Source organism: Limanda limanda, chromosome 8, assembly GCF_963576545.1.
Source record: "Limanda limanda chromosome 8, fLimLim1.1, whole genome shotgun sequence".
Classification (NCBI taxonomy): Eukaryota; Metazoa; Chordata; class Actinopteri; order Pleuronectiformes; family Pleuronectidae; genus Limanda; species Limanda limanda.
The window spans coordinates 17,429,370-17,443,801 of record NC_083643.1 but is presented as its reverse complement, the minus strand read 5'-3'; the positions used below and the strand labels follow the sequence as shown (position 1 = coordinate 17,443,801).

Sequence of the window (14,432 nt, the reverse complement as noted above, 5' to 3'; positions counted from 1 at the left end):
CATTGACAGAATTCCCAGAAAAATAATTCATGGATCTTGATGAGCAAAAAATCAGACAAATGTAAGGAACTGATATCTATGAGTAATTGAAGGAGAGTGCTGGGCCTTGGTGGAGGTTTGTGCTTTACTGAGTGTCATTCTAGTTTTTTCCCATAAAAACCCAATAATACAAACATTTACACATTCACTGGCATGGACCACTCAACAATGATGTAGCATTAAATCTTTTGATGGAAATTCAGGCAGTATGGGATATTGCGGATGGATGAATGGATGTGAAGGGCGAGGATGGAGATGGATGGTCTCTGTTAGGCTGGTCTGGGAGGATATGCTGTGGACTGGGCGCATGGAGACTCAGTATGGGGCCTCCGTCTCAGGCACCTAGGGAGCGACATGAGAGAAATATGCACCGGATTGAGCTGGAAGGGATGAGGGAAGGGAGGAAGAAGGGATGTAGGTAGGAATGAGGATGGAGTAGGGAGGTAAATGGATGAGAGAAGGAAGGATGGAGGGATGTAGGTAGGGATGAGGATGGTGTAAGGAGGTAAATGGATGAGGGAAGGGAGGTTGGGTCGAGAGATCTGAGACAAGCGAAGCAGGATGGGTTGACCAGGTATAGGAAGGGTTGATGGGTAAAAAGAGGAGCAGGTACAGTGTGGTCTGTTCAATTATTAACTTCCTTTCAAAAAATGATGTTTTTTTTCTGTTGACTCCACTTGGCATCAAATTTTTAATGACTCCATGGATTTTTTTTAATTCTAAAAGCCTCCTCACACAACCTGAAATGCTTGATCCGTCTGCACATCTCTCTCCACGCTGACAGCACTAACGTAGCCGCCCTGAAACCAGGAACTCATCCCTGCCAGCACAGCTCACCTGGTGCTTTTATTTTGTCGCGGTGTTTCCGGGCTGCTCTCCGCTGCCGGTGTCTGACCTGACGTGTTCGGCTGCTCGCTGGCTGCTGCTGCAGGCGTGCGGGTCGCTGGTTGCTGTTTGCGGCAGCGCACACAGAGAGAGCCCTCCTCAGAGAAATGCCTTTTTGTACGCCCGGGTGTGTTTTTCTTCCCGCTTCTGTTTTGCGTCCTCGCCAGGGTCGGATCTCCGTGTTCGTGGCCATGCTCCGCGCTGGATCCAGCGGGCTGTCCTAGCTGCCTGAGCCGCTCCAGCAGCGGTGGGTCCGGTGCAGTGCACAGCCGGGGATGAGGCCTACTCGTTAAAGCCCCCCCACCACCCCTCCGTCGCGATGGCGGATGATCAACAACAGCCCGGCCAGAAGCCGGCCTCGGGATTAGGCTCTCTTCCAGCGCTGGTGCCGGGACTCCAGGGGCCCGAGGCCAACGCTCTGCAGTTCAAAATCAAGAATTCAATTTGGTAAGGATGTGGTGGCTCACTGTCCTTCTCGCTAGCCGTAGCCTCGTAATTAGCCTGTGTAGCTGTGGGGAGGCAGGGCTGCACAAAGCGGCCGAAAATAACACGAGTGCAGCGGGGAACGTGTGACCCGCAGCACGGTGACAGATCCACCCCGTGGTTCCTGTCAGGGAGTCCGGGACACGGGGACGTCAGGTTAGTTCCAGCTGTGGTGGTTTTAGTTGTTAGTGTGGAGCCACAGGAGGCCATGTTACACATGATCCAGCAGGGCTGCTGATGCTCAGGATGACAGGTGTCAAACCAGGACTGGTCCACAGACACACTTATCCACAGACACAGTGCTCCACACACTCACTGGCCCACACACTCACTGGCCCATAGACACACTGATCTACACACACACTGGTCCACAGGCACTGGTACACAGACACACTGGTCCACACACACACTGGTCCGCAGGCACTGGTACACAGACAATGATCCATAGGCAGTGATCCGCAGACACACTAGTCCACAGAGAGTGATCAACAGACACTGGTCCACCTCCACAGCTGCTGATCCACAGTCTCTGAACCACAGACTCAGCTCGACTGATACTGCATCCATGGTTCTTCCACAACTGTCAATTCACAACTTTTATTGTGTGAAAATGACAGTAGTGTAACACTGCTCCTGAAGGCAGTGATACACCGTGTTTGTGAACGCATGAATGCCTCAGGTCTAATAGTTCTGTAGTGTTTATGTTCAGGGAGATTGAATGAACCAGGAAGTGAATTTAGACACAACCCAGGAGTTTATTGTGGTGAATTCAGTTGACTGACGACAGCAGGTAAGTGAAGCGAATGATTTAGTTCAAATGAATCATAAGACAGCACAGACCTGAGTGTGAAACCATGTCTTGAGCTTTGAATGTTCCCAGTAGCCCACTGGGTTTGTATGACAATTGAAGCCACTAGGATGTTTTTTAAGAGTTGATGTTCCTGTAACCAAGCAAGAGGGTCTTCAGGGAGGTGACCCGGAAGTTGAGGTTTAGGGAGCTGCTCTTCACCTCGGTAACCCCTCCTCTCCAATAAAACCAAGTGATGGCAGCATCGGGCTGTGGAGGTGCAGGAGGAGGGACACTGGTCAGAGTAGTCAGAAGAACTATTACACCCTAACCCTAACACAGAGAGGTCCTTGAAGAAAAATCTTATATCATGATAGAGTGAGGGAGAAAGTGGAGGTTGTGGCACAGAAAAAACATCTAATAGAGACCTTGACTGCATCTGCTAGAAATAGGGACATGACAAAAGTGAAATATTCTGAAATATTCCAAAAATTTGAATTTTTTTATTTTTTATCCATTTCCAAATATTTCTTAAGCATTTTTCTACTCTGTGTCTTGGTTTTTGTGAGTAGATTAATTCAATGAAAAGTACATGGTTAAAGATAAAACAATTTCCCTGATGGTACCAAAGACTATAGAAAAAGGTAAAAGTGTTAGGAAATGAAAAATAACTTGCTTTAAGGTACAGTGTGTATAATTTAGTGACATCTAGTGGTGAATAGTGGTAAAAAAACAACAACATGGTGTACTCCGTAGAGAGGACCTGCCCCTGATGTAAATATAAATGATTTTAAAATTTAAATTTCTTACACACTGGACTTTTAAAATTTGATTAAGTCTGACGTGTCAATGTTATTTTCATTTCTGTCTTTTGTTGTGTTTCTCATTGTAGCAAATCTGTACAATCAAAAGTGGACAGCATATTGGTGAGTATCAGTGTAAACAAGTAACAAAGTGTCCTTCTCTCTGTACTCTCTGTGGTAACCTAGCACTCTGTCACCCACCTTATTATCATAGAGACACATGTAACCGTCTATTGTTGGATCATTAGATTTGGTGTGAAGCTTAGCATTTGTTTAAAACTAATAAATACATGTTTAATGATTATAACCTGATGAAGTTATTTAGTTGTCCCACAATGTACAAATAACTGACTGGAACCATGATGCTTGAATTTGCTATCTATCATTTACATCACGGATTTAGGAGAATAATAATAATACAAATTCTAAATTATATAAATGCACATTATTGACCCCTAAATACTCTTTCATCCAAATTTTGATAATATTTCAACTATATACAAGAGGGATATACACTGTATGTAAGTGTATTAGTGTTTTTTAAGTTGGTAAAACCAGATCTATTTATGCACATTTTGTCTGAGCTTAAGTGTCACACACACCTTGTTTTCAGCCACGATCAAAGCTGCATGATAAAGCTTTTGTCTATTTATAAATCACTTTTAAAACAGAATATACAGACGGTCAGTCTGTCCTAATAAAATATCCACCTTCCTGCATATCTGATAGTTACACACTGACACAGCACACCAGATTAACTGAGTTTAAAGAACTAGAATATAGGGTTAATTTCAGTCAAATAAATCTACCTAGAGTTTACGTGGTACCAAAATACGACTTTCACAGGTAGACTGGGTCTAAATTTGGATATAATGTAAGATTCCAAAAAATATTCGAAACACTTTCAATAACTATATCAGGGGGTTGGTGATGTGTGGACGCAATCATCTAATGACATGCATGTAGTTTCTATTATGATTTTTAATCTGATGTTCATATACTTACTGATGTTAACCATTGACATTGACACAGTAATCTGACTAATCCTGGAGTGTCTTCAGTATACTACGTACCTAAATATTAAGATACTTATCACATATGTGCAGAAATACAATTTTATGGACATTACATTACCATAGAATAAAGGTATCCGAAAAATCTCTTACAATTAATTTTATATGTACAATTATATTTCCAAAACTATATATTAAAAAATAGGAAAACTCCAGCACCAGAAACCTCCACATCTCAGGACATTTCCTGTATATTTGGATGAACTGTTGTGTGGAACAATACCGCTCCCCATTGTCCTGTTTCATTGACATTGATTTAGTATAGTTAAGAATTGTAAGGATAGTATTATATTGCTATTAATGTGTTTCATGTCATGTATTTTGATGTGAAATGTTCAGTTCCTGAGCTATTCAAACCTGCCTACCGCAACAAAAGTCAAATCATGTTAATTAAATCAAACGTCTACAGTTGCCATGGTAACCTATATACAAGCTAATAGCAGGTATATACAGGCCATCGTCGAAAATCCGCGGAAACACAAATGTAAAGAAACGATACAAAAGAAGAGAATTAAAGCTCCAACCCAGATGTAATCAGAGAATGACTCAGGTAATTCACTCTATGCTCGTAGGGACGCAGTGAGTGTAGTAAATAGCGTTTTCATTCAGTGCTCATTGGCTAACAGCTCTCACCTCATTCATTCAAGTAGTGGTTCCCCTAGCAACAAAGAGACAAATGAAGAGGAACAGGTAGAAAGAATCCATTCTTAGAAGCCAATTGAAAAGCAGTCAAAGACGTTGTGAGCGACTATCAAGCTCGTGTAGTGTTTTTAAATCGGGGCCAAATTATGAAGCAAATAAAAAAATATCAGTGTTATTATATCTGTGGGTCCTCTGCCTGTTAATTTGTGAAGGAGTATCCGACAGGTGAAATAATTATGTTATAGAGATGTAGACCAGCCTGCGTTTTATTCACTCGTTTGTATTTGAATAATCTATGGACTTGTTTTCTTTGTTGATGTTTTTATTTTCGCAGCAAGATGTTGAGAAGTTTACAGACATCGAAAAACTCTACCTCTACCTTAAGTTGCCTTCTGGTCCCAGCAGTGGCAATGATAAAAGGTACACACACACACACACACACACACACACACACACACACACACACACACACACACACACACACACACACACACACACACACACACACACACACACACACACACACACACACACACACACACACACACACACACACACACACACACACACACACACACACACACACACACACACACACACACACACACACACACACACACACACACACACACACACACACACACACACACACACACACACACACACACACACACACACACACACACACACACACACACACACACACACACACACACACACACACACACACACACACACACACACACACACACACACACACACACACACACACACACACACACACACACACACACACACACACACTTGTCCCCACGTTTTCCACTTTGTGACGCACCGCTGCTTTGTTGTGGCTCTCATTACGTTACTGGTGCTGTTTGTGATTCTGATTGCTTGTCCAAAATCTTCACACTACAAAGACTTAGTTTGGGCTGATAGCTCCTCGAAATGAAATTGATCTTTTGTGATTTGTGACATTTTTTGAGGGGTTGTTGCTCATTGGTGAGTTTTTTTTCATTTTTATTTGTTGATGATTGACTGATTATTATAAAGCAAACCGCTTAAATATGTAGAATTTTGCTATACCTAGCTGTTTGTGTTTCATTTGTTTCCCCATATCTATTCATCACCCCAACCCCCAAATTCTGCCCATTTGGACTGAGAATGAGAGGGGGACCTCCACTCCTGGATTATGGTATTAAAGTTTCTGTATTAACAAGAAATGATGCGTACAAGTCCCGGACACTGCCTCACAAGCTTTGGTTCTCTTGTGCACCACTTTCAGTGACCAGAGTTCCATGTCATCAAGCCGCACTCAACAGATGTATGCATTCAACTGGATACGGAATCACCTGGAGGAGCACCCAGAGACCTCCCTCCCAAAGCAAGAGGTGTATGATGAGTACAAGTGAGTGTGTCATCTTCGCTGTGGGGGTCAGGGGAGGTGACGGCGAGTACGTATGAACAACCTTTTTAATCTCATGGCTGATTCTCTTATTCTACAGGAGCTATTGTGACAATCTCGGCTACAATCCACTGAGTGCAGCAGACTTTGGAAAGATCATGAAGAATGTCTTTCCGAACATGAAGGCCCGTCGACTGGGCATGAGGGGCAAATCCAAATATCCTTTGATTTTGATCAAACAAACAGCAAAAGCATTTGTGCTTCAGCTGAAAAGCTAATGTTGGGCTTTGAAGTTAGTTTTTTACACTTCCTTGACAGATTCGCAGAGTAACTTCTTTTGTCGATGGATAGATTAGAAACAGTTCAAGTGAAAGATATGGACGGACTCAGTGTAAAGTCAGCATTAGCATATTGTAATCATTTCTGTATCCACAGCCATTACGTATCAGACGCCTTAACTCCTTCTCACGTACTGTTATAGCGGGTTAAGGAAGAAAGCTTTTGTTCACATGCCGTCTTTACCCAACCTGGATTTGCAGAAATCTGGTGATGGGGTAAGTTTCATCATAAACACCTTCAACTTGAAGTACATATCTCGTTAGACTTTAAACCGTTGGATTGCTCATCCACACGCTGCTCTGCTCTGTCTGACTGTAGTGTGAGCTGATGGAGTCGTCGGGTCAGTCGCCGAGCGCTGAAGATGAGATGAGATCTGCAGCCTGCGGACTGGTGTGTGAGTGGGCTCAAAAGGTCCTGAGTCGTCAGTTTGACCACGTGGAGGACCTGGCCCGCTTCCTGCTCAACAGCCACTACATTGGTACTAAATCCATGGCTGCACTCACTGTTATGACTGGCACACCCACAGGTAAAGATGTCCTCTGAGCTGATGTGTTATTATACTGTCGTCTGTCATATCTTTGCTGCTTATTTGCCTCATGTTGATCATACCTGGTCATCATGTTTAACAAGTTAAAAGCTTAAAGATTTGAAAAAGTACTCTCCTAGTCTTATTTTAGGTCATTGGAATCGTGATTCAGCTTTTTGTAAGACATGTTTCATGTTAAACATGCTTATAAAGGCATTGTAGACAGTAGCACTAAGTTAATTTCTTCTAGGGGATTGGATTACTGTATGTGTCTGCATCTCGCTGTCTGTGCTAGATATGATAGATGTTTAAAATGATACGATAAATTCTTAAATCATTCATCATCACACTTGCTCTTGGATTAAATGCAAATTAAAACCTAATATCAACCAACAATCTCCTATGAAACCACATTTACATCTGCCACATTTAATTTATAGACACATGAATTTGCACACACTTATTGAAGTATATCCCCTAATTATGACAGCTTTTGTAAAGATAATTTATTTTTTATATAAACCTAACCCCATTGCCACTTTTCATTTCAGATCTCTGCCAAAATTGCATGGGCTCTTTGTTGGAATTCGATTCAGTAGTTTTTTGCACAAAACAAACAAACAGACACAAACACTAACAGAGAACAAAAACATAATCTCCTAAGAGAAAAAAACAATTAAACCCATCTTTAATAAATCCTTTCAATGGTTTGCTGACATATTCATATCAGTGATTTGGCGTTATCAGACAGTGTGGTGCAAATAGACAAGGAAAGACTATTAGACTTACAGGTTATTTTCCATTTTTGTATCCATTTTGCAAGTTTGAAATCCTTGATAATACTGTTTTCCATTAGTTAATATATTCCTTTGTTATTGTATTTGTGTCACAGCAAGCTACTCATCATAATTCCTAACACTTTTCTTCTTTTGACAGGATTGAAGACGCCAACTCCTATCTCTGCGTTCGTGCCCACAGCAGAGGCAAACTCCTTCCAGCCACAGGTGAAGACCCTGCCCTCGCCCTCTGTTGATGCAAAGCAGCAACTGCAGCGAAAGATCCAGAAGAAGCAGCAGGAGCAGAAGCTCCACTCGCCCCTGCCCAATGAGTGCCAGGTCAAGAGAGCAGAGGCCAGCACCCCTGGCCCCAACATTCCCTGTGGCAGCCCTGCTATGCTCTCCCCGCAGCCCACAATAGGCATAGTCGTAGCAGCTGTCCCCAGCCCAGTCACGGTATGGGGCTGAATTTTTCCCACTTATTGTGTTGAGTTATATTATTGATTCAATGTGCCTAAATTCGGTATTATATTTCTTCCAGGTACAGAGAACCAGGCAGTTAATGACATCGCCCAGCCCTATGGGGACAGCGGAGGGAAAAGTGCTGCCTGTGAACTTCCAAGTGGTCACTCAGTCTCTTAAGCAGTCCCCCAAAACTCCCCAGAATATCTCGGCCAGTCCAGTGGGTGACCGACTGGCGCGACACAGCACGCGATACGCTCAAATCCTGCCCAAGCCCTCTGCCACCAGTGCCATCACGCTGCGCTCACCCCCCACCCTCCTCATCACCAACAGCCCCATAAAAACTGTGATGCCCAATTCCCACGTGAGCTCTATGAATGTGGTGAAAATGACGGCTATCGCTCTGGCTCCCAGCAGCAGCAGCAGCACAACTGTGCGTCCCGCCTCGGCAGGTGTGACGACCATGGCTGCTTTGGATGATTCCCAACAATCACATGCGGTCATGTCTCATTCTCCTGCAGTCAGGCCCAGTGCCCCAGCCCTCACTCTGAACTTCACAGACTTTAGAGCGGTCTCTGACGCTAGAAACGACAATAACCCCACCTCTGGCTCAGAGAGAACTGCTGCTGGGGTCAAAGAGGAGAGAGTGGCCAAGTTCAGGGCTGCCAGTGAGCCAAGCTTCCTTGTTAAGTGTTCTCTGGGACCAGATAAAGGGTTAAGGATAAAAAGTGACCCCACATCGCCTCCCACCTTTGTAGCTGTAGCTGGGACTCAGGACAGCAATAACAGTAACTGCCATGACGGTACTTTGTACTTGACTGTTGATAATCACAACTCCAATGGGTCATCCGCTGTTACTCCAACGTCAAAAGATCCCTGCTTAGATGCTAAAAGCCCCCGAAAGCGCACAGGCCCAGTCGGGGAGTCCCACGTGATTCCTGTGAAGAGGGTGTTTATCTCCCAGCAGCCAATGGCTGTAATTGACAATCTAAAACCTGGCGCTGGTGCTGCACTGAAGAGGATCCCTCGCCCGGGAACCCCTGCCAGACCAGAGAGTGCCCCCTGCAAAGTGACTGTGAAACACACAACCATTGGGCCCACGCAGATCCTCGCACTCTCCGACTTGCCCATCACACACACAGAGGGCTCCCAGACTGTTGTCAAACCCCAGGCCTTGGTTGTGAAACCGAATGACCACTCTCTCAGCACTAACACCAGCACCGGGGCCGCTGGAAACAACCCGTCTGATCAGGCCTTGCTACAGCAGATCACTGGGGACCCCCGGGCCATACCAGCCAACTCAGGAGCACACAAAGCCTCTGTGATGAGTGACTTAAAGAGCACAATATGGGAGGAGGGACACCTTGACGAGCTTCGAAAGCAGGCGTTTGCTCAGCAGATACCAGCAGAACACAAACAAGCCCCTACCGACCAACTTTCCCTTATAGCTCAACCCCCTGAGACCTCGGGCCAGCTCACGCTCACACAGGAGATGGTTGACTTTGCAGGTTCTCAGCCCAACATGGACTACTTCCCGTTCAATGATGACGACATGACCCAGGACAGCATTGTGGAGGAGCTAGTGCAAATGGAGGAGCAAATGAAGCTGAAGGGTCTGTTTAGTAGTTGTGTTGACGTGTCTCTACAAGGCCAGTCAGCCAGCAACCAAGGCTCTATCCTGAACGCTCACCAGGCCAACACTACCTTCTACCACTCTGCCCATAGTAGTACCACTCCCGTCCAAACTCCCACTCCAACACCGACACCGACTCCCACGCCCACTTCCGAAATGACGATCGGGCACAGCATGACGAGAGAGAGCCCCTGCTCCCGCATGAATCCCATCACCCCTGTGGATGGAGCCATGGGTCGCCACACACCTATCAGCACTCCACTGTCCAACTGCAGCAGCAGTGTCCCCCCTAGCCCAGTGGAGTGCAGGAACCCTTTTGCTTTCACTCCCATAAACTCAAGTATAACAGGTTACCATGATGCCAGTATTGTCTCCAGCAGTCCCGTAAAGCCCATGCAGAGGCCAATGGCGACACATCCTGACAAGGCCAAACTGGAGTGGATCAACAACCGCTACAACAGCAACTCTGCCAGCCCTCTATCCAACCACAGTATTGGTATTCTGCCCAGCTACCAAGACCTGGTAGACGACCAGTTTCGAAAGCCACATGCTTTTGCAATTCCCGGCCAGTCATTTCAAGTCCAGCCGAGACCAGATGCTGCTCACTTTGGCCGCTTGACTCCCATTTCTCCAGTGCAGCAACAGCCACAACAACAGCAACAACAACAAACACAGCAGCAGCTGGTCACAGGTGTAACTACTCCCACTAAACAGGAGAGCTTTGCTGTGCCTGCACCGTTAGACAACAAAGCATCGACCTCATCTGCGTCCATCACTTTCCGCTGCCGCAGCGTCAGCCCAGCAGTGCGCCAGAGGAACTTCAGCGGCAACACCGGCCCTCTGACCACCACCACGAATACCAGCACCACCACCCGTGCTGTGGTTTCGCCCTTTAACTCTCCCATCACCTCCGAGGTGCTCAGCATCCTGTCCAACAGCCAGACAGTCAGCTCTGTCCACAGCATGGCCCAGCGGAGTCAGTCTGTCCCTCTGAACATCATGATGCAGAGTGAGATGCTGCCCGTGCAGGGTCAGAGCAACACCGCAAAAATTACAAACGTCCTTCTCAGCAAGATGGAATCGGATGGGGATGATTCAGTCCGTGGCCTGGGAATAAACAACCTCCCCTCTAACTATACGGCCCGTATGAACCTCACACAGATCCTGGAGACGACTCCTGGCTTCACTGGGGGGACTGCTCACCAGACTCAGCTGCCTGTCGGCTCGAGCCCTGCTGCCTTCGAGCTCCAGCAACACAGTTACCTCACCACTGGCAGTGGAGAGCAGGTGACTTTCTCTACCGGGGACAGCCAAGCACAAGCAGGGCCTGGTGAGCAAGACCAGCAGCAGCAACAGCAACAACAGCTGCAGCTCCAGGAGAATCCTGTGCAGACACAACCACAGCTCCTCCTCCAGAGCACACAACAGCAGGAGGCGGAGGACGAGCAACAGCAGCTGGATTTCAACAACACTGTTAAGGACTTGCTGGGGGATGATGGTCTCAACCCCAGCTCCCAGTTGGTGGGTCAGGTAGCCTCGGAGCTCAACGCTGTGGCGTCTGACTTCTCGAACGACATCAGACTGACCTCGGATCTGTCCAGTAGCATCACTGACCTTAACACATTGGACACCAACCTGCTGTTTGACCCAAACCAGCAGCAGGAACAATATGAAGATTCAACACTGGAAGAACTGAAGAACGACCCGCTTTTTCAGCAGATATGCAGTGATACTGTGAACTCTGGTTTCGACTGGCTAGAAAGCAAAGACCAGCCTACCACAGTAGAGATGCTGGGCTAACGATATCTTTGACTCTGTATGATTTCCGTTCTGTTGTTTGTTTGGTGCATATGTAGTATATCTGTTTTGAAACTATAGTTTGTTGGGATTTGTCTGGACTTTGCCATCCGTTCTGTTAAAAGTGCCAGGCGTACCAGAAAATCTCTCCTACTGACGTTTAGTTACTTCTCTCCTTTTACACTTGTCACCTGGAGTTTCAGTACTGAACCAATTTTTCTCCCTCATCAGAAATCAAGAAGCGTAAGAATTTGGTGGCGGCATGCACCTACGAGAGCAGATCTGTATGGTATCAACATAATGAGGAACGTAATCTTCCATGTTATAGCCAATCAATAATGCAATATTTGTATTTAATGAACACTTCAAGAAAGTGAGATGGGTAGGAAATTTGGCACAAAAGACTTCACCAAAAATTGTATGCTGTTGTATACTATTTTCAGTGTGTGCAGTTCAAGATCAACCAAATGGAAACAATATTGGGATTGTTGTATATGCACATAATAGTTGTAGTACATTTGCCTGCCATATCGGAATATGAAAAAGGGCGGCATCTTACCGCTGCCAGGTGCTGAATTTATGACATAATCTTTATACTTTTATCATAAACCAAAATCAGTGGAAAACTGATTCACATCTGAGCATTGTCCGCAAGTGAAATTTTCTTAAAACCTATACTTCTTGTACTGTTTAATATCTTATAAAGGGAGTAGATGAATTAGTAGGGAGACGATGGGAATTCAGGCCTCTTTGCGGACTATACATGGAAAGGAATCAACAACTGGCTGCCTTACTCCCCAAAGTCCAAGGCCTTATGCCATCTTTAGAGAGGCTGTATATAGTATAATGTTAAGATATCTTCAGAACCATCCAGAGCTTCATCATATCAAGGCAGCTGTTACTGTGATATTTTCAGTACAATTTCTTATTCTGTTTTATTATTTTTTTTTGCAGTTACAATATAGACGCGTATTGTACAGGCAAACAACTACACTCTGTGTGCCCTTAACCAGTGATGGATTTAGAGGAATTGAATATGCTGTCATTTCATGAAAACACACAGCAGGCACATGTCATAGATTTTATTGGCATGCTATACTCCCAGCTCGGATAAGAATATAAACGGTATGGAGAAGGCTTACTTACAGAAAAAAAAAAAGCTGAAGGCTGACGTGTTTGATTTGATGTCATTTTGAGATCAAGCAGAAACTAAATCATTATGTTTGTGGAGATCCAGCCTTATTTCCATACCAAAGATGATCTGTTTGAATAACATGAAGAGATTATTACACGTAGAGACACTCCTGGCAAACAACAGGAAAACGAGCAGCGTCTGACGATATATTGCATTTAAGAAAAAATGATTAAGTTGCAGATATCTTATGTACAGTATGTAAATTTGTGAAATGGTCACTGTCCTATGTTTTATAGGTAACCATGGACCTGAAAGCATGTTGAAACCATCACTGCTAGCCAGGTAGGCGCTGTGATACAGTAGGATGCTTGCTTGAGTTTTTTGGCTACTGTCAATGTTGTATAAGTCATGTTTAAGCTCCATCTGTAAATAGGATAGATACATAGAGATTTGATGTATCAAGACACTATATTATGGCCATTATTCTAGCTAAGTATGTGCCACTGAAAAGAGAAAAAAAAAGCTTAACAGATCTATAGTCGGCAAGATACTGTATGTTGTGTGTTACATTTCTGGCTCAATGTGTCGTAAAAGTAATGCTGTCTGGTCTCGCTTGCTGATTTTCATTTGTATTATTTTCTATTCAAAGATAATAGGACTCTGCGGTTGCAGAAGTGATGTGCGCTTTGAGCAGGATCAATAGCATGGTTTAAAAAAAAAGTTGTGATACTGTTAGCTGGTTGCAAACATCTCTGTGACAGACATTGTGCTCAAAGCCTTTCAGCAGACACTGGAAAAAAAACTTATGTTTCAACAAACTTTGGAGGTTCACATTATTGCACTAAATTTTTATGACACATCTTTATGGACAAATGTAACGACGGATGCCCGCAAAAAAAAAAAAAAAAGACAAGATGAGTAAGGAAATTAACTGAACGGTCAGAAAATGACGAATTGTCTTGTAGCAAAATGTGCATTAATCTCAGTGAGATACACATTTCTTACTCATTCTCATACATGAGAATTTAAAGCATAGAGGGGGAAAAAAGTTAAATAACCTTTTAAAACCTACATGCTCATTATGTTGATAAATGATTGTACGCACGCATGTGTGATGACTTATGTTGTACTTTGTATCCTTGGTAACCACTGTCTTCTGTGATTTTGGGCAGGTTCTGTTAACCAGACTGGCAGTGCTAGTTTTATAAGTTACATTGTTGTGTGTTGTTTACTAAGTTAATGTTGTTCTATATGTTTTGTTGACAACTGTCTCCTGTTGATTTTACATATTGTTATTTTGCTAAATGCGTTTGTGAAGAAATTTAAAATTTTTCTCTTTTTTTATTTTAACAATAAGGCACTGATATTTGAATATGAATGAAGGAAATGCACCTCTTAATGTGTACAGGAGCTCCATCAAGTGGTAACTGATTCTTCACCTTTGACTGACCCAGAACCAACTCTGTTCGACTCTCTTGTCCATTTTTACCAGTTAAGAAAACCCTCCTCTGTGGTGTTGTCTGGTGTACTGCTTAATGTACAGTAGCTTGTTAATATTGCAAACGCGTTGTTTCTTTTTTTCAATGGAAAGTACTCACTGGTGAGATTTTTAAAGTGGTTTTAAAAGCCAATAAACTTTTTTAAAGAATG

The 14,432-nt window shown here is 44.1% G+C and overlaps 1 protein-coding gene across 2 annotated transcripts; it reads left to right on the top strand.

Annotated features, from left to right (window-relative positions):
• The first annotated feature begins 984 nt into the window (after window positions 1-984).
• LOC133009361 (DNA-binding protein RFX7) lies at window positions 985-14,432 on the top strand. Of its 2 annotated transcripts, XM_061076843.1 has the most exons (10): window positions 985-1,371; window positions 3,087-3,120; window positions 5,047-5,133; window positions 5,867-5,904; window positions 5,995-6,117; window positions 6,215-6,331; window positions 6,584-6,668; window positions 6,772-6,979; window positions 7,916-8,211; window positions 8,297-14,432. In XM_061076843.1, the coding sequence occupies exons 1-10, from the start codon at window positions 1,244-1,246 to the stop codon at window positions 11,648-11,650; spliced, it is 4,470 nt and encodes a 1,489-aa protein (XP_060932826.1). In that variant the 5' UTR covers window positions 985-1,243; the 3' UTR covers window positions 11,651-14,432. The 2 variants fall into 2 exon arrangements, with proteins under 2 accessions (XP_060932826.1, XP_060932827.1); XM_061076844.1 differs by lacking the exon at window positions 5,867-5,904 and having other exon boundaries at window positions 5,047-5,132.